Genomic DNA, 24,479 nt, shown 5'->3' with positions numbered 1-24,479 from the left:
GTGGCTTCTTCCTCTTGCCTCTGGGATCAAATAGAAACTCTGGTTTGGCCACCTGGTTTCCAGTGTGTTTTTTTTTTGTCTTATTTGGTAATACCTTCCTTTCCTGAACTCTGGCTTTACTTCTTTTTTGTCTCCCTTTCTGTGTTTTTGCTATTGCTCATGTGTGGAATGCCTTCTCCTCTACCATGCCTTCTGCCTTTTAGAATCCTTTATTTCCTTTAAATCGCATTCTCTGGAGCCTTTCCTCTTTTTTTCCCCCCCCAGCTGCTTGTGACCTCCCTGTCAAAGAAATTGCCTTGTCTTCATTTTATATAAATTTATGTATACTTCCATATGTGCAAAAGAATATATGCTCCTTAAAGCAAGGGCTGTCCTTTTTTTCCTATTATGCACAATGCCTGGCACATAATAGGCACTTGATTCTTATTGATTGATTCCACAGCAAGGTGCTGTTTTAGAGTGCCACCTTACAGCTAATATCCTTTCTTCCATTCCTTCCCACTCCCTCCCACACAGCCAGTGCTCTGCTCTGACATCTCCCCTTCCTGACAGTCTCCTTCCTGTGTACCATAACCCCCAAGCATTCACTGCCCTTGAGCAATGTCACATAGTCACCTACCTACCTTTCTCCTTCATTCTGCAGCCTCCTTCATCTATGGAGATAAATTGGGCATAAAGTCAAGAGGACTTGGGTTTGAACCCCACCTCAGACATTAGCTGTGTAACTCTGGGTTAGTCATTTTACTTGAGTCACTTCACTGAGTCTCACTTTCTTCATCTCTAAAATGAGGTAAGGGAATTAAACTCAATAACTTCTAAAACCTCTTTCATCCCTAAAATATGTGGTCCTATGATGAAATTAACCAGAGGGTTAAATTCTTATCTGAGTGATCCAGTATATTCAGAGGGGCTACTTTTAACAGGATTAAATGAAGTTAGTAAAATTATTTGTTTCACCTGTTCCTTATGTATCTGACTTTTTTGAACAGCTACCTTGCTGCCTATGGTTTCCAGCTTCTTCAAGATAGGTTTGAAATAAATAGAGAAGTGGGTTTGTTTCTAGTAGTGACCTAGGAGGTCATCAAGGGGTAGAATGTCCCAAGAACCCATGCCTTATTGGCCCAGTAACTAGAGATAGCCTTACCCTGGACCAGGGGAATAGAACCAAAGCCAAATCAGAAATACCAAATTCCTTAGTGATTCTTTGATTGCCTTAGATTTTGACAGGGATTAGACAAGGAAGAAGACTCATAGCAAACCCGAAATTGTGTGTATTACCTCAGAGAACAGAGATCACTTAATCCCATCATCCCTTCATGTTGTATCCTATTCTTCCCAGAAAAATTCATAGAAAAAGCCCTTTATATTTATTTTCTCTACTTCTTCATCTCTCATTCATTTGTCAACTCCTTGCAATCTGGCTTTCTTTGTCACTGTTCTTTGAAAGATTATTTTATTTTTTTACTATTAAATTCAGTGGCTTTTTCTCATTTCCCCATCATAGTTCACTGTAGGATTTGACAGTACTGTTGACCATTTCCTCCTTCAGGATAATTTCCCTTCCAGGAGTCTTTGTGACTCTGTTCTTTCTACCTGTTAGTCTTCTTTGCAAATACATCAGATGTAACCCTCCCCCATATACAGATAGACCCAGAACTATTCCTTGGGCCCACTCTTCTTTTTGTTCTAGTCTTTGTAAGTGATCTCATCAGACCGAATGAATTAATTTATAATTTCTGTGCATACTACTCCCAGATATACAAATCCGCTCTTCTTCTGACCTCCAAACCCACAAATCCAACTTTGTTTTACATTTGCATCTCAATGTCTCAGAATCATTTCAATCTCAGCATGTCCAAAAGAGAACTCATTACCATTCTCCCTATACTCATCCCTCCTCCTAATTTTCCTAATTCTGTTAAGGCTATTATCATTCTTCCAGCTGAGTAACAGCTTCAAAATTTAAGAGTTATTTTCACCTTTTCTTTTTTATCCTTCCCCCATAGCCAGTCAGTTGCCAACTACTGTCTGTCTTTTTTAGTATTAATAATATATACAGTTTTTCATAGTCTAGCCAAAGTGATTCAAGCTCTCATCATCTCTCACCTGAATTTCAAATCTATATTCCTAAATCATAGGAATTGTCTGTTTTATATTTATATCACCACATAGTGGTTTATTGATTGATGGATCTAAATTTTTCCTCCAGGAATTTACATTGATATTGTATAGGATGAAGTCAAAGGTTAAATATAAGAAGACATGGACAAGTGTTGGCCATTCTCTAGTGATCTTTGGTTTCTGAGAAGGGCTTGAGGGGTATCTCCTACTTACTTTCCTTACAGGGCTTAACAATATATGCAATAGCACCTCAGATCTTACTTTTAATGTGGTCTGAGCTTCAGTACTAGGAATTCGATTGCAGTGTGTATATGTTCACAGAGACTAGCAGTGTGTATATGTTCACAGAGACTATTTGGTTTGATTTTCCAGATAAACTGCTTCCGAAATAAACACAAAATTCACATCCAAGGAACTGATCTTCCGGAACCTATTGCTTCATTTCAACAACTTGATCAGGAATATAAGATCCACTCTCGACTACTCCAAAACATCTTAGATGCAGGTTTCCAGACCCCCACACCAATCCAAATGCAAGCAATTCCTGTCATGCTTCATGTGAGTCTTTGTCTGGGCTTAGTGATTGTACAACTTGGCTAACTGGAACTGTGCTCAGAATTGTACTTTTTATTTCTTGTTCTTGAAACCTCTAGTTATCTCAGCTAAAAAAATTTTTTTTTTGTTTGGATGTAATTATTATGTCCATTCTCTCAGAAAATATTCCAGAAATATTAACAGTTTCTGAACTCTTTACTGTTTAATTATTAAAAACTAAAGCTTTCTGCAATTCAAATTTTGGGTAATTAATGGCTAACAACAACAAAAGCTAATTTTATTCTGATGGTTACTGTGGATTTAGCTATAACATGTTTCCCTTTAAGTTCACAATAACTATTTTTGCTTAGGTGATTTAGTGAGTGTTGGGTCTGGAATCAGAGCTGAGTTTTACTTTTGCCTTGGGACTTAACTAGCTAGTTCTGTGTCTCTGGGCAAGTTACTCTACCTCAAATGCCTAATTTCCTCAATTATAAAAATGGAAAGACTACTAGTATCTTCCTGCCAGCAATGTATCAAGTGAGTAAAGTATTCTGCAAGAGATTGCCAGAGATTATCATTATGAATAATTTATGTTCTGTAGTTGTCTTAACAAATGTGTTTTTAAAATGCCACTTAACAATATTTTTATGCTCTTTATAGTGCAAATGATTAAAGTATTAACATTTACAAGGACTTTATGAAAAGTATGTTTAGCTCTCTCTGAATTAATCAGATTCAGGACCCAAGCCCTTTCCTCTTTTCCTTTTGCCTCCTAATTTTTGCTTATCCCCTTATATATTAAATTCTCCACCAGATGGTGAGTAAAGAAAGAAATCATTATACAGTTCTATTATTTTGCTATAATAAAAGATTTGGCATAGAAAATTTAAGTTAGTCATGACTGAATGTGGCTGACAAACATAGTTTTTTCATCTTTTTTGTTATTTGCTTGCTTTTTGTTATCTTTCTCATTTTTTTCTTTTTGATCTGATTTTATTGTGCAACATGATAAATGTAGAGATATGTATAGAAAAAGAAAGAATTTAAATCAAAGGACAAATTCAGATTTATAGATTATATTTATTTCAATTCTCTCTCCTTTTATTATCCCATTAGCAAAAGTTAACTTTTGCAATGATGTTTTGCTAGAAATACCACTCATTTGTTACTTAACCAGATGTTTGAGAGAACAGAAATTGCCTTAAGCCAAAAAGTGAAATTACAGATTTTCCTAACAGAATAGTGATGCCAAGATGAAGCAAACTGTAAGAGGAGGCAAGGTTGGAGAAGAGATGATGAGGTTCCGCTTTAAAAAAAAAAAAAATTTCCAAAAAACTCGACTAATTGAAAGTGTTATCTACAACCTTAATTTTGTTTCTTGGTGATTGCTGACAATATTTGACCAGATTCTGAAAGATAACTTCCACTCAATTCAGCAAACATTTATTGAATGCCTACTGTATACAAAGGAACTTTGATGGTCAATGAGGGGAATTCAAAGATGGGTAAGAGGAGGCCCTGAATTCAAGGAGCTTCAATTTAGTGTGGACACAGATACTTATGACACAGAATGAGTGTACAAGTGCAGAGAGAGGGACCCGGAAGCCAGAGACAGAGAGGTAGGTAGGTAGGTGACACCAAGAATAAGATACTGGGCCTCAACCTGACTTCATGTCCACCTCTAGCACCTACTAGCTATGTGACCTCTGTTTTGCCTCAGTTAATACAATTGTAAAGTGGAGGTAGTAACAGCACCTGTCTCCCAGGGCTGTGATGACAAACATAATTAGATAGCATTTGTAAGTTCTTAGCATAGTGTCAGGCCCATGCTAAATTCTACATAAATGCCAGCTACTGTTATCTTTACTACTATTACCACCACTAATGAAGTTTTGTCAGCTCAGAGTGAAGAAAAGTATCTCTTCAGACCAGGGAAGACCACATCAAAATGACTTTTGAACTTATTCTTAAAGATAAAAAATAATTAGCTAATCTTTTTTCTGACTTTAATGGTACTTGGTGTATTCTCTGATTTTTAGGGTCGTGAACTATTGGCTTCTGCCCCTACTGGATCTGGAAAGACCTTGGCTTTTAGCATTCCTATTTTAATGCAGCTGAAACAACCAACAAATAAAGGCTTCAGAGCACTGATCATATCACCCACACGAGAACTTGCTAGCCAGGTAGGACTTTGTTCTTTGGCCTCTGTCTTGGGTATGGACAGACTGTTTTTGATTATCCAGCATATATTGTTAGCTCATCCATCTTTCCTGTTCGATGAAGTTTGAAACTGAAGCCAGAGAGGGGAGGGACCAAAGATGAACAAGCTAGTTATAGTTAGCTCCATAATTCCTGCAAAGCTTTGTGTTCCCTGTGCTTTAAAAGGCTTTCTCTTCTATATGAGTAACTCACAATGTGTGAAAGCAAGTTTTTATTTTCTGTGTAACTCTTCCCATAATGCTTTTAAGATTCTCTGAAGTGGAGAGAGGATAATGAAGACTGAATGTAAATCAGCACATGCTATGTTCACTTTTTTCTCATTTTTTTTCCTTGTGGTTTTTCTTTTTTTTTCTCTCTGCCAACGTGATTCGTATGAAAATATTTTTTAAAAGTGAATGTACATGTATAATGAAAAAAAAATTGTTTTACATATAACTGGGGGAAGAATTTTTTGTTTTTTTTTTTTTAAAGATTCTCTGAGATGAAGACCAACCTTAATGTTTAAATCACCTTTAAATTTTCATCCAAAAGTGAAACTTATGCTTCTTTTGAAAAAGCAAGATTGTATAGGGCACCCATCTGTTTTTGATGTTTAAACGAAGTATCTACTCAAATTGCTCCAGTCTAGAAGCTGCACAGCACTATGCAGATGTTTGTAGAATATTAGTTTTGTGCTGTGTCTAAATCATTGGAACTAGCTTTTGATTCTAGAAGAAATGTTCTTTGAATTCCCAAATGCTAAAATTCATTACTAGATTAATTATGGGTGTAGTCCAAGGGTTTCACAAAATATGACTGATGGGAATTTTTTGATGAAGGAAATAATTGTTTTTGTGCCTCAGTATTGCCTTTATCTATTTCAGACTCATCGAGAGTTAGTAAGAATCTCTGAGGGCACAGGATTCAGAATACATATGATACACAAGGCAGCTGTGGCAGCCAAGAAGTTTGGGCCTAAATCATCTAAGAAATTTGGTAAGAGATCCATTTGGGGATGTGCAGTAGGCAAGGGAATTTGAATAATTGCTTTTAAGAGATTATCATGGGGGCAACTAGATGGGCAGGAGAGTGGTTTGCCCTGAAATAATGAGAACATAAGCTCAAATCTGGTCTCAGGCACTTACCACTTATTAGCTGTGTGACCCTGGGCAAGTTTAATCCTAGTTGCCTCAGCAGAAAGAAAGAAATTTATTGATAGTGTTGGACAACAGTAAATCAAGTTGGCCAACATTCAATTTGGACAACTGATTTGTTTCTAAGAATAACACTGACCTAGAAATCAAAGATCAAGATTCTAGACTCAGCCAAATCTGTCCTTTCCACTTAGAATGTTCTTGCTATAGAATTTAGGGAATCAACATTGATGTATATGTGTCCAAATTGAGCTAGTTTGGTGAGGGGTCCACTAGGTAACAGGAATTTTGTGGCTGTTGCCTTGTTAATTTTGTAGTGGGTTTGGTTTTTTCCCTCAAGAATCTCATAAAATTTCAAAGAGGTTAAATTTCTTAGTTTGAGGAGATTGAATTCTGTTTGCTTTTCCTGAAGATATTCTTGTGACTACTCCGAATCGACTAATTTATTTGCTGAAACAAGATCCTCCAGGAATAGACTTAAAAAAGTATGTATACAGAGTTTGCTAATGAGTACTTTTTGGTATTTTGTTTATTTCCTTCAGTTGATTATTTTCTATCCTCAGCTATTCTTCCTGTCATTTGAAATTTTCTGTCTGTTTCCTTTCACTCAGTATAGATGTTATTTTTATCATTTTTCATTGTCATTATTATGATTATCATTAATGTATCTCATTGAGCCCGTTACTAAATAGCTCCCAGCTAGCTGGTCACAGGAGAGACCACTAATTCTGAAGTATAAATTTGTTCTCTTCCCAGTAGATATATGTAAGACAGGAAAGTCTTTGATTTGCTTTTCAAAGAATCTTAGATTTAGAGCTGGAACAGATCAGAATCATCAAGTACAATCTGCCATGTTTTACAGAAGAAACAACTGAGCCTCAGAGAAGGGTGTGGCCTTGCCCCTGGGTCACATAGGTAAAAAGTAACAGAACTAAGATTTAAACCCAGGTCCTGTGACTCCATATCTCTTCTTCTTTCTCCTGTGCCATATGTCCTTCCTTCATGACTAAATAATAAATACTCTGATGATTTGGGTGTGATGCATCAGGAATTTTGCTAGATTTAGAGGCAGGAAATATGCCTTTGAATCTTAGCTCTGCCTCTTTTTTCTTTTCTTTTTTTTTTTTTAATTAAAACTTTTTCTTTTCAAAACATATGCAAGGATAATTTTTCATCATTGACCCTTGCAAAACCTTGTGTTCCAGTTTCCCTTCTCTTCCCCCCACTCCTTCCCCTAAATGGCAACTAATCCAATATATGTTATACATGGTTTAAAAAAAAAAAAAAATGTAAATCCAGTATAGGCATACATAAATACATTTATCTTGTTGCACACAAAAAAATTCAGATCAAAAGAGGGAAAAAATGAGAAAGAAAATAAAATTCAAGCAAACAACAACAAAAGAATAAAAATACTATGTTGTAAAATCCTCTCTCTGAGTGTAGATGGCTTGCTTCATCACAAGATCATTGGAACTGGCCTGAGTCGACTCATTGCTGAAAAGAACCACATCCATCAGAATGGATCATTGTATGATCCTGCTGTTGCCATGTACAATGATCTCCTGATTCTGCTCATTTCACTTAGCATCAGTTCATTGGCTCCACCTCTTACTGCCTATGTATCCTTAGACAAAGTCACTTGATCTCAGTTTCCTTCTCTGTAAAATGGCAATCTTAGACCTGATGACCTCTGAGTTCTTTTTAAGCTACTTAGCTATTTCAGTCAGATTTTTCCTCAAATGTACTTTGTTCTCTTAGTAGTAGGTGCAGGTACTTCTCCCATTTTTAAAGACACTAGATAATATGTTAATTATAAAGGACAGAATTGACAGCAGGACAAAACAAAATAGAATTTTGATGGTTACAGATACATAATAAAGACTTGAAGTTGCTAATCAAAATTCAGAGTGGTTATGTCAGTGCCATCTGAAATGAGAAAAAGCACTTTTAAGGCCCCAAACAAAAGAATTATAAGTGTTATGGGCCAGAACCCTGAACTTGAAACAAAGGATTCTTACAAGGTACTAAGTCAGTGGAATTGGTAGAGACAATAGTTATCTAATTTAGCATGGTTCGGTAATCATTGATTTAATCCTACAAGGAGATGTTATGGGCTAGAACTTGAAACAAGGTACTAAGTGGAATTGAAGAGACAATGGTTAAATCTAATTTAGCATTGATTTAATCCTATAACAAATAATGATTTCCTAGTAATATAATGATTTGTTTGTACTCAGTGTGGGGCATATAAGGAGAAGCTCTCAGGGCCAGAGAGGACAAGTTCACTAGAAGCTCTCAGAGGCTGAGACAGATTCATTCCATCATCCACTTCTGTGGTGGCTGGAGGCTGAAGAACAAGCCCTTGGACTTAGATTAATTCATCCCATCTCACACCATTTTGGTGGCAGGCTGTCCTTCACTTCTCTACTAAAACCAAGATTCCAGAAGGCCTTTAAGAAAGCTAGCCAAGCCCCAAGTTAAGGAGATAAGACTTTGAAGGAGACAATAAAGGATTTGGACTTTAACCCCTGGCTACTCATGTGGTAATTACTGAACTGAAATGAAGGCTGCCTCCAGAGACCCCAAGAAAATCTCAACAGAGAACATCACATTTTAAAGAGAATATTACACATAAGGTCACAGATACTTAGCTGAAAGAGACCTTAGAGGTCATCTAGTCTAAGATCACCATTTTACAGAGGAGGAAACTGAGATTAAGAGACTTCATTGCAGCTTACTAACCAAAAAGTCTGTTTTATCATTTCATAGTGTGGAATGGCTGGTGGTAGATGAATCTGACAAATTGTTTGAAGATGGAAAGACTGGTTTCAGAGACCAGCTGGCTTTCATTTTCCTGGCTTGCACATCCCACAAGGTCAGGAGAGCTATGTTCAGTGCAACATTTGCACATGATGTGGAACAGTGGTGTAAACTTAATCTGGACAATGTTATTTCTATATCCATTGGAGCAAGGTAATTTATCTACTACTACATTCTCTATTTTTAACAAGAAGAATCCAGTTTTGCCATATAGGAAACTACAATTAAAGATAGATATGCTTATTTTTTTAATATTGTCCTATATTTAATATTGGTTGATTTTTGATATTGTATATTAATTTATCTGTGTGGTTTTTTTCCTAATTCTGTGGCAGGGTATGAAAATGTGGTTGCTTATTGCCAGTTTAGTTTCTTGATGGCTAAATTAAGAATTAAAGGGCCACAGTATGGATATTATTATCAGTGATCTGCTTGCCTGTTTTCCCCTTTTAGATTTCATTTAGATTGATTTTATGCACTCATATTAGTGATATATTACCTGAATGAGCAGAGGACAGATGTGTAGTCATTAAAGCTACTTTGCATCAATTAATTGTTTAGTAAAATTTTTAGCTTTCAGACTGTGCTTTCTTCTCTGAGAAACAATTTCTGTTTTTAGGAATTCTGCGGCAGAGACTGTGGAACAAGAACTCCTGTTTGTTGGATCTGAGACAGGCAAACTTCTAGCCATGAGAGATCTAATTAAGAAGGTATTTCTACAGCCTCTTGCTTTTACCTGGGTCAGAGACACCAAGCCATGGACCCAGCAGGTTCAAGACATAAACATTTTTGGTCATTTCCTATTCTGTAATCGAGTTTTGTTGGCAGATGTCCTTTGGGCCTAACTTGGCAGTGCAGAAGGTGATGATAACAAAAGTAATAATTTTGTTTACAGAACTTTGCTTTTTGAAATCACTTTGGCATATATTATCTCATTTCTGTCTCCCAGCTACTCTGTAAGGTGTGTAAATATATACAAGGGTTGTTACTTTATTGAAGAGGAAAGTTAACTCAGAATACAGATATGTCTAGAGTTCCAGTGCTAATAAGCATCACAGGAGAGTCCATAGCCCAGGGTTCCTGGCTAACTCTTAGTCTGGTGCAACATGAAGTCTCATGATCAGTTTTTCTTCACCTTTTATATAGAAGACACCCAGGTCTTGTCAAGAGTGCTTACTACTAAGCAGATCTTTCCATTTCCATTCATTCAACAAACAATGACTGCCACATACATGTCCAAAAGAATGACGCAAACATTATCTTCTATGGAGTTCAAAGAAGGTGCTAGGAAATCATTGTGGACTAGAGACTGATGAAATTCTTGGAGTTATCTGGTTCTTGAAAGTATAGACAGAAGAGAGGAGAAAGCTTTCCATTTGGAAACTGCCTAAATAAGAGGAAGGGAAAGGAATAAACATTTATTAAGTGTCTACTATTCATATAGAAATAGTAATTATACTGGTGTCTTAGAAGATAATAGAGACTCATCTTGCAGAGCAGAGTGCATTGCATTATATATTTCATGTAGTAAGTGCTTAATAAATGCTGTGTCATTTAGTAGTAAGAGAATAAGGCTAAAGGAGGAGGATGGGATTCAGATTATAGAGAGTATTATTTGGCAAGGCTAAATTTATGTCGACTGAGTTAAAGACAAAATTTTATGTAAACAGAAAGTCATTAAAGATTTTTGAGCAAGGGAGTGATACAGTGAAAATGAATTTTTATAAAAGATGAATTTAGCAGTGGTGAGTAGGAAGGAGACTGACAATTTGGAAGCTGTTGTATTTCAGGCATGTAGGTTAGGATTATGACACCTGCAGTGACATTAATTGGATGGAGACACATTCTCAGGAAAAATTTGTAAGATCTGATAACTGATTGGCTAAGTGAAATTGAGTGAATCAGATCGGCTATAAGAGACACTAGCTGAGTGACATTGGACAAATCACTTAATCCTCTGTTTGCCTCAACTTCCTTATCGGTAAAAGGAGAATGATATATAGTATCTACCTCTCAGGATTGTTACTGAAGTAATAATTGTAAAACACTTAGCATATGCCTGACACATGGTAAGCACAAGTCTTGATAATTTAGTGGATAGAGGATGAATAAGAGGGAAGAATCAAAGACGATCAATTGATGTCAGATATATATAACTAAGAAAATGATTGGTTTCAATGACAGAAATTGGAAGGAAGGCTGATTTTGACAAGAGGAAGGCAATGAGTTTAATTTGAAGCTTCAAGTTTGGAGCTTTAGTTAACTAATTGAAATAGAGAGGTCTTATCAGTTGAAGATATAGTAATGGAGCTTGGATGCGAATAAGAAGATGGGACTAGATGTCCAAATGTGAAAATCAACAGTATGGAAGGAATATTTGATAATATGAGGGGAAAATCAGTTCAGCAGGAGAAAAACATGTAAAAAGAGTATAGAATTAGACCAGAAGATAAATATTGAAAGTGAGTATAGCTTAAATACACAAGGTTCACTGAATTAATTTGAAGGGCAGACACCAGTTTCATTGACCTGAAAAAAAGTATCGTAGTCTGCTGGATAGAGTGTAAGATTTGGATTCAGAAAATGAGGTTTCAAATCTCACTTTAAACTCCTAAGTATCTCTGTAGTCATGGGCAATTTACCTAACAGTTGCTCAGTTTTCTCTTCTTTGTCATATAGATGATAACTTGCTTCATAGGATTGTTTTGAGAAAAGTATTTTGCAAACCATACAACCCTTGAGTATTTCAGTGAATGTTTGATCTCATCAGTGTAACATTCCCTCCTTCTGTATAAGTTATAGCCTGTCTAGATCTCATTTTGTATGATTTTTACCCATTTTCTTATATAGTTCTCCACAGTGATCCAACCAAAAGCTGGAAGCTGTCCTCTTGCCCTTTGCATTTTGGAGGTACCGGTAGAGCACTCAAGCTGTCTATCTTTTCTACTTAGCTCATGTTCTATAACCATATCTCCTTTATGTTTAAATACGTTTCCTGGATTTTTTCCCTTAGAAATATGCCATTCATTCATCATAGCATCTTAGCTTGAGGATAGGCCATCTTTGGAAATGCACTGTAGCAGCTTACTCCCAACATGTGTTGTCCTCTTGACCACAGTATGATTCACAATTGCATAATTTCCCAAATTAAATCCAGAATCCCTAATACCTGCTCAATTCTAGGCCAACTATAATTGGTTGTTTGTAGCACTCATACCAGATATAAGAAATGAGATGCAGCATATTAAGAGTGAAAAGAGAGATGAAATTAACAAGACCTGTTTTCAAATCCTTCCTCTCCTAGCTTTATGATCATGAACAAGTTATTTATATGCATGGTCATTTAGGCATCCCTGTGATATTCTGGGACTTAAGGTACTTACTATAATCACCATCTGCACAAAGAAGTCCAGAGAGACCTCACCCTCCACAGGGAGCCCCTCTTCTCTTTGAGGCTCTTGTAATATGTTTTGTGTGAGGATGGGTAAAACCTTTGTTCATTTCCCTCTTTGATGCCTCATTTGGCAGTAATCAAAGTATGGTACAGTGGTGTTTTCTCTGGAATATATTTATCAAGGAATCTTGTATGACTTTAACATTTGAATGAGAGACTATTGACAGCCTTTTCATTGCCTCTACCAAGTCAAATGCTTATTAAAATATAATACACAGTGGGATCCTATATTCTCTGAATCTTCAATCACTTGTATTATTATAATGATGTGGTTTGCTATAGGGAATCATTTGAGAAAATCATTCCTGTTTCCTTGCCTTATTTCCATCAAGGATATTCTTGCTGTACATTCTTAATAAAGACTTTATAAAGATAGGAAGATAAAAGATCACTCAGGAATTTTTGATCACCTTTTGGGAAGGAGGTATTGATTTTTCTTTCCAGTCTTTATAAATTTTTCCCTTCCCTAAAAAATTATTTCAAAATGATATTGCCTCTAAGACAAATTTCCTCTCTGTTTGCTTGGTCTAGCCCAGCCTTGCCAGCTTTCTCTTCTTTAGTAGCATTTCTACTTCTTATAGGACATTATGAACTGATTTTAGTGTCCAAATGTGGTTACTTTTACTTATGATACAACTTGATCTTGAAAGAAATACTGACAGATTTGCTCTATTTGTGTTCATTTGTTGTACTCCTGCCAATTTTCTCTATAAGTGCTATTATTAGGATGTACCTCTTTTGAGTCCCATATCAAGCTTCTTTAGCCTTGTTTTCATTTCAATGTCTTTCTATTTAGTGCAATAATCTTATTGGTAAGCTGCCATAGTTCTCCACAATGTTTTATAAATGAGTTTTTTTTAATAAATCAGTTTTGCTGGCATCTCTTTCCACTTGACTTAAAGATAAAATATCTGTTGTCCAAAGTGATTTCTGGGCTCCTGGGGCCTTTTCTTTGTGATGGTACAGCTGTGATGCCATATAAAGGTAAAAGGATGGGTTTTTTAGTTTTTTTTTTTTTGTTGTTTTTGTTTTTAAAGAAAATGGGAGGTAAAGAAATGGACCACACTGGACCATTTGTTGGAAAAGTATGGCAATGAAAGGAGATCTGACAAATTATTAAAAGTGTGTGATAGTGATAGTTTCACATTGTGAAATATTAAGAAATTATATCTTGATTATAAGCAGCTATATGAAATGAACATATGAACACTGAATCTAGAATCACAAAGACTTCATCTTCCTGAATTCATATCTGGTTCTCAGACACTTAATAGGAATGTCACCGTGGACAAGTTATTTAACCGTTTGCCTCACTCAAATAAGCTGGAAAAGAAAATGGCCAACCTTTTGCCAAGAAAACCCCAAATAGGCTCACAAAGAGTCAGACATGACTGAGAAACAACTGAACAGATTTGACTGTGGAAAATATATTTTTAGATTTTACTTTATTTATTTATTTGTTTGTTTATTGAAGCAAAACTGGATCAGTTAGGTGACACAATAGAGAGAGCAGCAGCTCTGGAGTCAGGATCAGAGTTCAAATGTAGCCTCAGATACTTACCAGATGTGTGACCCTGGGCAAGTTACTTAATCCCAATGGCCTCCCTTTCACCCTGTCCCTGGCCAAAAAAAAAAAAAAAAAAAAAATGTAAACTTATTGGAAGTGTTCTTGTACATACTGATTTGCCTTTTTCTCTTTCAGGGTTTCCACCCACCTGTCCTTGTTTTTGTTCAGTCCATTGAAAGAGCTAAAGAACTTTTCCACGAACTTATTTATGAAGGTATTAATGTGGATGTAATTCATGCAGAGAGAACCCAGCAGCAGGTGAGAGCAATGTATTCTATAGAAACTCTGAATTTTATCTTTGCTGGGGTTTTTAAAAATAAGTGGTTTTTATATCGAATTAAGATATTACATTTTTTTTTTCCATTCCTTAAATAGAATTTGGAGATTAGCTAACATCTTTTTTTTTTTCCTTGAACAATTAAATTTATTTATTTATTTATTTATTATTAATTTTTATGATTATAACATTTTCTTTCACAGTACATATGCATAGGTTTGTTTTTTTTGTGTGTGTATGTGTGTTTTTTTTTTTTTACAACATTATCCCTTGTACTCCCTTCTGTTCCGAATTTTTCCCCTCCTTCCCTCCACCCCCTCCCCTAGATGGCAGGCGTTCCCATACATATTAAATATCTTATAGTATATTCTAGGTACAATATATATGTGCAGAATCGAATTTTGTTGTTGTTGTTGCAAAGGAAGGATTGTATTCGGAAGGTAAAAATAATCTGGGAAGAAAAACAAAACAAAACAAAAAACCAATGCTCACAGTTTACACTCATTTCCCAGTGTTCCTTTTCTGGATGTAGCTGATTCTGTCCATCATTAATCAATTGGAATTGGATTAGCTCTTCTCTATGTTGAAGATATCCACTTCCATCAGAATACATCCTCATACAGTATCATTGTTGAAGTGTATAATGATCCCCTAGTTCTGCTCGTTTCACTCAGCATCAGTTGATGTAAGTCTCTCCAAGCCTCTCTGTATTCCTCCAGTTGGTCATTTCTTACAGAATAATATTCCATAACATTCATATACTATAATTTACCCAACCATTCTCCAATTGATGGACATCCATTCATTTTCCAGCTTCTAGCCACTATGAAAAGGGCTGCCACAAACATTTTGGCACAAACAGGTCCCTTTCCCTTTTTTAGTATTTCCTTGGGATATAAGCCCAGTAGTAGCACTGCTGGGTCAAAGGGTATGCACATTTTGATAACTTTTGGGGCATAATTCCAGATTGCTCTGCAGAATGGTTGGATTCTTTCACAACTCCACCAACAATGCATCAGTGTCCCAGTTTTCCCACAGCTCCTCCAATATTCATCGTTATTTGTTCCTGTCCTCTTAGCCAATCTGACAGGTGTGTAATGATATCTCAGAATTGTCTTAATTTGCATTTCTCTGATCAATAGTGATTTGGAACACTCTTTCATATGAGTGGAAATAGTTTTAATTTCATCGTCTGAAAATTGTCTGTTTATATACTTTGACCATTTATCAATTGGAGAATGGCTTGATTTCTTATAAATTAGTCAATTCTCTGTATATTTTGGAGATGAGGCCTTTATCAGAACCTTTTAACTGTAAAAATGTTTTCCCAATTTGTTACTTCCCTCTGATCTTGTTTGCATTAGTTTTGTTTGTGCAGAAACTTTTTAATTTGGTGTAATCAAAATTTTCTATTTTGTGATCAATAATGGTCTCTAGTTCTCCCTTGGACACAAACTCCTTCCTCCTCCACAAGTCTGAGAGGTAAACCATCCCATGTTCCTCCAATTTATTTATGATTTCGTTCTTTATGCCTAAATCTTGGATCCATTTTGATCTTATCTTAGTATGTGGTGTTAAATGTGGGTCCATGCCTAGTTTCTGCTATGATTAGCTAACATCTAATATTTAATCTGTTTCCTATTTACCAGAGAGATAACACAGTCCATAGTTTCAGAGCAGGAAAAATCTGGGTCCTCATCTGCACAGCCTTGTTAGCAAGAGGAATTGATTTTAAAGGTGTGAACTTAGTAATCAACTATGACTTTCCAACCAGTGCAGTGGAATACATCCATAGGATAGGTAAGTGTGGCTTTCTTTTTTCAACAGAAAGTAATCCTTTCTCTCAAGATATTCTCAATCCACTGTGACTAACTCTGTCTTCTCTTTGGTCATGCTAATCTCTTGATGACTAGAAATCCATGAATTATAACACTTCCTGTATCTGACCTGGAGCAAGGCTTGGTCCATAATCTTTCTTTGTGACTTTTTAGGTCGAACTGGAAGAGCAGGACATAAAGGGAAGGCTGTTACATTCTTTACTGAGGATGATAAGCCATTATTACGAAGGTAAACTATAAAATAGGGTTCAACAAGTTTTTTAGTTTGAAAATATGTCAAATAGGAACATTTTTATGTTTTCACTGTCAAATTTTTATTGAGCATTTCATTTTTTAATCAAAATCATTTCTAGGTCCAGAATCTGCTTACTTACCACAAAATGAACTACCAGATATTACTCAAGGAATAGAAAAATTCAACAGAACATCTCCCAAGGGAGATAGTCATAAGATGGACAGTTCAATGTTTCTATTTTGTCCTTTAGGACTTTGTGGAAGCACTGCATTTGATCTATTATAAATCCAAACTGTACGTAATCATCATTAAAATTATATTTGGCCGTCCTTTCAGCTCTTGATTACAGTCCCTACAATATCAGGATAGGAAGTGTGCTTAATTAGAAGACCTCTTTTTCTTTTAGAAAAGAACTTTAAAAGTCATGGAGTCTGAGAACTAGAAATGACTTTATAATTCACCCAGTCCATTTCCTTCACTGTATTTATCCCCACAAGGCTCAGAGATTTCCATTTGTCCAAGGTCATATACTATCTAATTAAAATAGAACTAGAACTAAAATCTTTTACTCTTGACTTTCAGTCTTCTCATTCTGCTAGCCAGCAGGACTAATGCTGGCTAGCTGTAAGAGAAAAAAAGTAAAATATGGTCATTGGGAGGATATCATGAAACAGAATATGAAAATTTTTAAAGTTTTTTGCTATGTTTTTGGCAGTGGAATCCTTGTGGGTTTTATATTTTAAGCAATGTAGAAGTTTCAGGGAAAATCTAGCTTTAATGTGAACTGGGTTTGCTTGAAGGTGAAAAGCAGAGAAAAGAGGAGGAAGGGGGAAGGACAACTTCTGCACAAAACTTGACAGTAATACTAGCTCACATTTATGTGATATCCTTTCTTCACAAAAGTCCTGTAGAACTGCTAATGCTGATATTCCCAAATTTGTCTTTAAAAAAAGACTTGGTTCATTGACACTTTGTTGCCTTCAGGAAATTATGCATAACTACACAAGCATTGTATAGTAGTCCATAATCTTTAAAGCTAAGGATTTATATTCTTAATTTTTTTTTTTTTTTTTACTGTATTTTGGTCCTTCATCAATTTCCTGGTAGAACCATATTCCTATATCTTTTGGGGGTCATTGCTTTAGATCAGAAGTCCATCCATAGAAGGTACCTGATAGTGCTATCAGTAACTTAGATTTCAAGAAAAGCCAATTTCAGCTTTCCAGTAGGGAGCCATAGGCAGAATACTTTGCGGTTTTTTATGATTAGAATTAGCTTAGCAAAAATGTCTTATCTAGCAGGAGTTTTCACAGCATTATTTGTTCAAAATTTTTTGCTCAGATCATGGCTAATCACACAATTAGGCCAGTATATTAAGTAGGACACTGAACCCAGGTCATTTTAACAGCTTTGCAAGCTTATTTATAGGAATGAATGCTCTTTCACACAATCACCAAATTCTGGGTTCTGTTAAAAACAGGCTTGTCTAATAATGTTTGGCCAAGAATAAGCTGTGCTTTGTTTCAGCTCCTAAAATATTCGGCATATTGGCCTATTTTGTGCTGAGAACACTTTTATTTTTAGTTTTAACAAGAAAAATAAAATTATAGTTATTTGGTAGACAATAAGCCTGATAATAGACTACATCATCATCACCATTTGTAATTTAAAAAAAACCAATATTTGTTTGTAGCACTTATTTTGGTGGTATCTTTACATATAGGAAACATTTTCAGAATCCAGGCTCTTAGATTCTCTTTTGTTCTCTCAATATAATTAAAGGTAGCCTGGCATAAAGGATGGAAAGATGGCTTTAAAGCTATGACAATCTGTGTTCAAAATCCACCTCTCACTAATGCTAACTTTGTGATTCTGGATAAGTCACCTAACCTCTCAGTGCCCCAAATAATTCTAATATTATAAATTCGTAGAGGGAATTTCTTTCCCTTAAGAGTTTCCTATACCAAGGAAATTACAACTCCAGACCCTCTTCCTTATAATGAATACTTAACAGTAATGTTATTATGGAAGCTTTATTTTGGCATTTCATCTCTAACTTGTGTAATAACACAAAACTTCCTTTATGGTTACAGTACATTCTCTATTTACTATGTACCTATTATAGGGCACTTTCATTCCCACTTCCCTTCACCGCTCCAAATAAAATGCAAGATCTTTGAAATTAGGAAATAATATTGTTCTTGACTTTGTGATGCCAGCATCTAGCACAACATCTTACTAGATATTTGTTGAGTTTAATTTGAATTTGTTTTCAGCCTTTGTGTTGCCGATCAACTATTTTGGGGCTGTTGGAAAACATAACTGATATATGAAGAATAAAGCTACCACCTTAGGTGGTAAGCTATAGATGGAAAATGAAGCATATTTCAAATATAATCAATGTCTGAAAAGAGTGTGGAAATGTTTTAACTCTTTATGTGTTACCAAAAAAAAAAATCTTAAGAGGTTGGAAGGATTTTCATTGATAAAATATCATGAAACACAATATGAAAACTAAGTGGGATCTAATGGAATTTTGTGTTTTAAGCATTGTGGAAAGTTTCAGGGAAAACCTAGCTTTAGTGTGAATTGGATTTCCCAGATTAGACTGTGCTTGATTAATGTCTTTTAGAAGACATGCCCATGTTTGCTTCAAATACATGGGGCTCTTTGTGGTCTGACTGTTGGATAAAAATTAAGTACCAGTAGCAGTTCTTATCCTAAATTCTTACACCAGGTTACTGTTTTATTAGTCCCACTATCAAACCTTCCCACAAACACTCCACAGTTAATGTTCATGAGATTACATCGTTTTAGTGCAACAAAATATCATTAGATAATTGTTAATGTACTTGTACTTGTGCTACTGTACCAAAAAGTTTGTTAGTGGGTTTGATGATATTGACAGTGATCTGCTAAGATACCAATTTATGACCATGAGCTTCTGTTTTAGTGTTGCCAATGTGATACAGCAAGCAGGATGTCCTGTGCCAGAGTACATCAGAAGTTTCCACAAGCTTCCAAGGTAACATCACACTAACGGGTACTTCTTATCATATACAATAAATGTATTTTTGTTTTGTTTCTAACAGAGTGAATAGATTGACTCATTCTCATAATAATTCTGTGAAATCTTTTTTCAGAAATTGTCATATTTTTTTTTGGCATCTTTAAAATGAAAGTGTTTGTCTTCAAAGCATTGTAAATATCACCACATTTTTACCCTGACAGTATCATGTCCCAGCAGTTTTATATTTTGGATTATTTTCTCTTACTGTCTAAATGCACCGAGGATAGTCGTAATTGAAGAAATTTTTAGTTCATTAAGTTTGAAGAAAGAGAAGCCACCCTAAGAGACAGGATACAGATATAATGTTTATTTCATTAAGCTGGATTTTTCATCAAGTTATAATGTTTTAAAACTAATTGAATTCTGCAACATCTTGTGAATACCACCTAGCTCTTGATGTTAAGTGGTGATCTGTGCAAGTAAAACAGTGTCAATGGGTGAAAAAACTGTTTTGGGGGTAAAGCCCAGAGGCAGATTTTTAGTTGAATTGCAGTTGATCTCACTCTTACCTCCCCTTCTTTGTATTTTTCAGCAAACAGAAGAAGAAGATGATTAAGAAACCATTGGAAAGGGAAAGCATTAATACAACGCCAAAGTTTTTCTTAGAAAATGATGAAAGTGAAAAGTAAGTATGTGATTAGAAATAACTACTGTACTATTTCTATATCTATCAGATAATGACAATCTTCTTTTGAACTGTGGAAAATTTAATGTTATCCAGCTACTGGTGACTTGACAGCTTTGTAGTCCAGGAATTGAACCCTGGAGTACTTTGGTCAATATACTCTGGTCCTCTCATTTTTTACCTTTTGAAAAAGGAGTTTTACATTACCACTAGTCAGAATACCCATCACATGCCATCCACTGCATGACCAGCAGTAGCTCTTTTTTTCAGAAGCCCCAGATTCCTGCTTTTGAAATTGAAACATTGTTTCCATAGTACAAGAATTTTCCAACAGGGTACAATACTACATTTCTCCATTAACACACAATATTTGTTTAATAGAAACAGCACATGATAGATACTCTTCTTTTGCATTCAGTGAACAAGTACTAAGCTCCACTGTGGATCCAGTATTTCATTAAATGCCATAGACGATACAAAGATATATAATGTACAATAGATATCCAAAGTTGCTTATTGTCAAATTGGGGATACAAAGCTAACAACTAATTTTTTTTTAAAAATAAGCACTGACCACCTGCCATCTGGGAGGAAAGGGGAAAAGTTGGAACAAAAGGTTTTGCAATTGTCAATGCTAAAAAATTACCTATGCATTTATCTTGTAAATAAAAAGCTATAATTACTAAATAAACAAATAGGCACTGACCAATAAAAATTCAAAGAAAGATGTCTCTGAGAATTGGAATAAGCTACCTCTTAAAGATAGATAAGCTTTAGTAGAGTAGTTGAGAGCATGGAAAGTATAAGCAGAGGGAATGTCATGAACTGGGAAACTTGCATACTTTGACACAAATAAGTTAAAAGGTCATTATGTAAGTTTTTCTTTCCCAGTTACCTCTAAGTCTCAATGAACATGACATTACAAAGAACAATGAAGTACCCAGCCTCAGATTTTACATTTGGGAGTAGTGATTTGGAAATGAGGTTAGATAGGGTGAGAAAAAGTTGTGGAGGTTTTTGAAGTAATTTAGAAGATTCTCAGTTTGGGAATCTATAGATTATTGGACAATTCAGTCAGCATTAAGTACCTTCCATGTGCAGGGAAAATTCAAATATGATGAGTATGTATGAAAAGTTCAACCAAATGGTATTAAAAAAAAAAAAATCAAAGATAGGGAAGGATTCATGGAGAAGGTTGTAGCTGGGTTGGGCCTTGAAGGAAAAGAAAGATTACACCAAGTAGAGATGTGGAGGGGCTTCTAATTAAATGAGAGTTTATTTTATGAAATTGATCTACATGTAAGCAAAACTAAACAAGATTAAATAATAAAGTAATAATTAATGCTTATGTAACATTTAACTAGGTGTTAGGCACTGTATAAAGCACTTTTTTACAAAAGTTACCTTATTTTGTCCTTAGAACAACTCTGGACTGTGAATGCTTTTTAGTTGAGGAAACAAGTCATTTGCCTCCACCCCACAGCTAATAAGCGCCTAAAGCTGGATTCAAACTCAGATCTTTCTGAATCCAGGCCCAGAGCTCTTTCCTTTGCTCCACCAGTTGCCCATAGAATGGGGTGTCCCTGAATGGGCAGTTAGTCTTATTGGAAGATAAAAAGCCAGTGGGGCAAAGTAAATTCAGTGTAGAGGCTTAGGAATTTGTATTGTATTCTGTAAGCAATAGAAAACTCTTGAAGGTTTTGGAGCAAGGGAAAAATATGGCCAAGCTATATGCATTTTGTGACTGTGAAGAAAATTTGTAGAAAAGAGAACCTAGAAGTGAAGAGACTGGTTAAGGGTAGCTCTTAGAATAAACCTAGTGCAATGAACATGCCCTGGAGCAGGGAGAACAGCATCAGGGGGGGAAAGGAAACAGAAACATTATTGAGGGAATGACATGGAAGTGTACTAATAAGGGCACAATGAGGGAATATTTGAGGAAGAACTAGGAATTCATGTCCTGGTGGGGAAAGGAGCAGGTGTGAAATAAATAAAAGGAGAAAAGATTTGAGTCAGAGGAGTTTCAGAGTATGACCTGAGTGAATCCTGTCACCAAAAAATGTCTCCTTTGCTCTACAAACCCAAATGGTCTTGCATCCTCTCGGAGCAAGATAAGCTTTCTTGGGGGAAGTCACATCTCCAGGCAAGATTTCACATTCACCTGAGACTTCCCTTAGACTCATACATAAAATGGGTCTTTAGAAAATGAATTTTTGTAGATCACTTCTTTCTTGAGAATGATATGCCTGCCAAGAGAATCCCTCTTGGTGTTCCTTTAACAATAAGGTTTTTAATTCCCTTTTTCATGTCCTCAGTGAGGCAGGTTAGGAGATGATCCCTCTTCTCTCTGTCCCTACTCCCCTCCTGATAGTTCCACCCAGGATCTGAAATGGACTTGCTATGGCCTCTGCTTGATATCTACCACGGGAAGAGGCAGCTATATTATCCCTAAATTTCTAGGCCAAGTCCCAGTTCCTCCTTTTCTCCTCTATGGTACAACAAGAGGAGAAAAGGATATTAATATCTCTCCACAACAGATCGTATTGGCTTTGAATCCCTCAATATACTTGGTGAGATCCTCAGAATATCTGCCCAGTTTCTCCTTAATTTGGGAAAGATCAGACATGGAGAAGAGCATCTGTACTCTAAGAGTCCCCCATCTGTCTCCTTTCCCTCCTCCCCCCTCACCAAGGTCAGCCACTTCCCTCAAGGGGCAGAGTTTAGAAGTAGCCAAATCAAGGTCCTGAGCAGCAGCTGTGGCTGAGTCAGGTTCATGGGGAGGAATAAAAGAAGGATAGAGGCTTGGGGGCAGAGTGGCCTCCAAAGGAGGCAAGAAGGAGTGGATTGAGGAGAAGGAAGCACCTAAGAAGGACTAAGGAGTAGGATAATCCCAGAGTCCAGCTCTGAAGGAGAGGGGAGTTAGAGTGGGATCCATGGTCCCCATCTGATAAGGAGGTGGCTCTGAAGGCAATTTGGGAGCTTCCTGCTGAGGGCCTCAGGGGAAGGCAGATGCTCCTTGCCAATCCCAAAGGAATGGAAAAGGGGATCATTCAGGAGATCAGTATCTATCTCCAGTTCCCCTGTAGTAAACTTAACTAGCAACATTCTTCAATTTAACCTTAATTTAGGATCCTGAGACAGACCCATAAACATAGGGAACCTCGGTCCATCTACCCTGTCTCCTGCAAAATAAGTCTAGTTCCCTAATAGTAGTGAAATTAATTGAGCCATTAATTGGCCATGCCTCCTGGTTGTTTAACTTATATTGTGGCTAGGAAGTATTGCAAAAATAGATGAGCTTTTTCAATTTTAAATCTCTCAAGCCGAATTTGTTCCTATTTTTTAAGAGATAGCCTAAGGGAGAATCTTTAGGAATGGAGGAAGGAAGCTGACCCATCCTGCCACAAGCCCCAAGCTTTCCCAATTATATAGCTCTCATCCAATCTCCTCTACGCATCCCCAGAGAGACAGAAAGATGTGACAAAAGCTCTCCTCAATAAGGGCTATTTGTCACCCCGCAGAAGTTGTCTGTCTAAGGATCCTTGTCTGCACGAGGCTCCAGACAGTTCCATATGTGTGCCCCGGGAAAGTAGAGGTGTCCCCTGCTATAGAAAAGGTGATATGGTGAGCTTACCTCAGGTCAGAAAGACCCTCGTGGAAGAAAACCTCATGGAAGGGCTACCAAATAATGAGGGATGAGGATACTGATAAAGAGGTTAGGAAGGAATGGATGGGGTTCATTCTCCAAGGCAGGAGTTCAGAGCGAAGAAATTCACTAAACCCAAAGGCTATGATAAAAAGCTTTATTGTTTAAAAAAAAAAAAAAACACCAAGAGGGAATCTCTTGGCTAGCATGTCATTCTCAAGAAAGAAGTGATCTGCAAAGAGTCATTTTCCGAAGATCCATTTTATGCATGAGTCTAAGGGAAATCTCAGGTAAATGTGAAATCTTGCCCAGAGTTGTGACTTCCCCCAAGAAAGTTTATCTTGCTCCGAGAGCATGCAAGACCATTTGGATTTGTAGATCAAAGGAGACATTTTTTGGTGATTTTACATAATTTTACAGGGCTCACTCAGGTCATACAAAGTTTACTCTCATCACAGCCATTTGGATCATACTTGGTCTCTGTGGAGTCATACTTGAGCAACACCATTCTGACAGGTGTATTGTAAACAGGATGCTAAAAGCAACACTGTAAAGTTAAATTTAGGAAGTTAAATTAAAAGCCATTGTGAATATGTTGAAAACATTAAAGTACTAAATAATTGTGAGTAGTGCTAAAGCCTGCATCTACCTGGAAGGCAGGGTTGTACAAGGAAAGTGTTCTGGCCCTGGAGTCTGAGGAAGTTTCCCCATCTGTAAAATATAGAGATTGAACTAGATGCTAAAAGTTCCATCCTCTACAAGATGCCTTCAAGGAACTTTCAGCTCTGCAGCTCTGATCTCTAAATGCCATTTTCTTGGAGAGCATCCTGCCTGGTCTTGGGAGAAAAGCAGAGAGAAATAGAGTCATTGTGGAAGTCATGCTTGTAGTAAAAACACATGGAAATGTGATTCACTTTATAATAATGCAGAACA

At 36.3% G+C, this 24,479-nt stretch overlaps 1 protein-coding gene across 3 annotated transcripts in view; it reads left to right on the top strand.

The window, feature by feature from the left end:
- DDX52 (DExD-box helicase 52) overlaps nt 1–24,479 on the top strand; it is a 28,947-nt gene that overhangs the window by 3,315 nt on the left and 1,153 nt on the right. For all 3 annotated transcript variants that reach the window (XM_074262068.1, XM_074262067.1, XM_074262069.1), the window contains 11 exons: nt 2,494–2,679; nt 4,698–4,841; nt 5,742–5,853; nt 6,424–6,496; nt 8,784–8,987; nt 9,454–9,544; nt 13,991–14,113; nt 15,782–15,932; nt 16,124–16,199; nt 19,159–19,230; nt 19,808–19,900. In XM_074262068.1, the coding sequence (XP_074118169.1) occupies nt 2,494–2,679; nt 4,698–4,841; nt 5,742–5,853; nt 6,424–6,496; nt 8,784–8,987; nt 9,454–9,544; nt 13,991–14,113; nt 15,782–15,932; nt 16,124–16,199; nt 19,159–19,230; nt 19,808–19,900 (1,325 nt within the window). The remainder of the gene's footprint in view (nt 1–2,493; nt 2,680–4,697; nt 4,842–5,741; nt 5,854–6,423; nt 6,497–8,783; nt 8,988–9,453; nt 9,545–13,990; nt 14,114–15,781; nt 15,933–16,123; nt 16,200–19,158; nt 19,231–19,807; nt 19,901–24,479) is intronic.

The sequence above is a fragment of the Sminthopsis crassicaudata genome, chromosome 4 (genome assembly GCF_048593235.1).
Source record: "Sminthopsis crassicaudata isolate SCR6 chromosome 4, ASM4859323v1, whole genome shotgun sequence".
In the NCBI taxonomy this organism is placed as follows: domain Eukaryota; kingdom Metazoa; phylum Chordata; class Mammalia; order Dasyuromorphia; family Dasyuridae; genus Sminthopsis; species Sminthopsis crassicaudata.
Note: the sequence above shows the minus strand (reverse complement) of the source record. Positions and strands in the feature narration are given on the sequence as shown.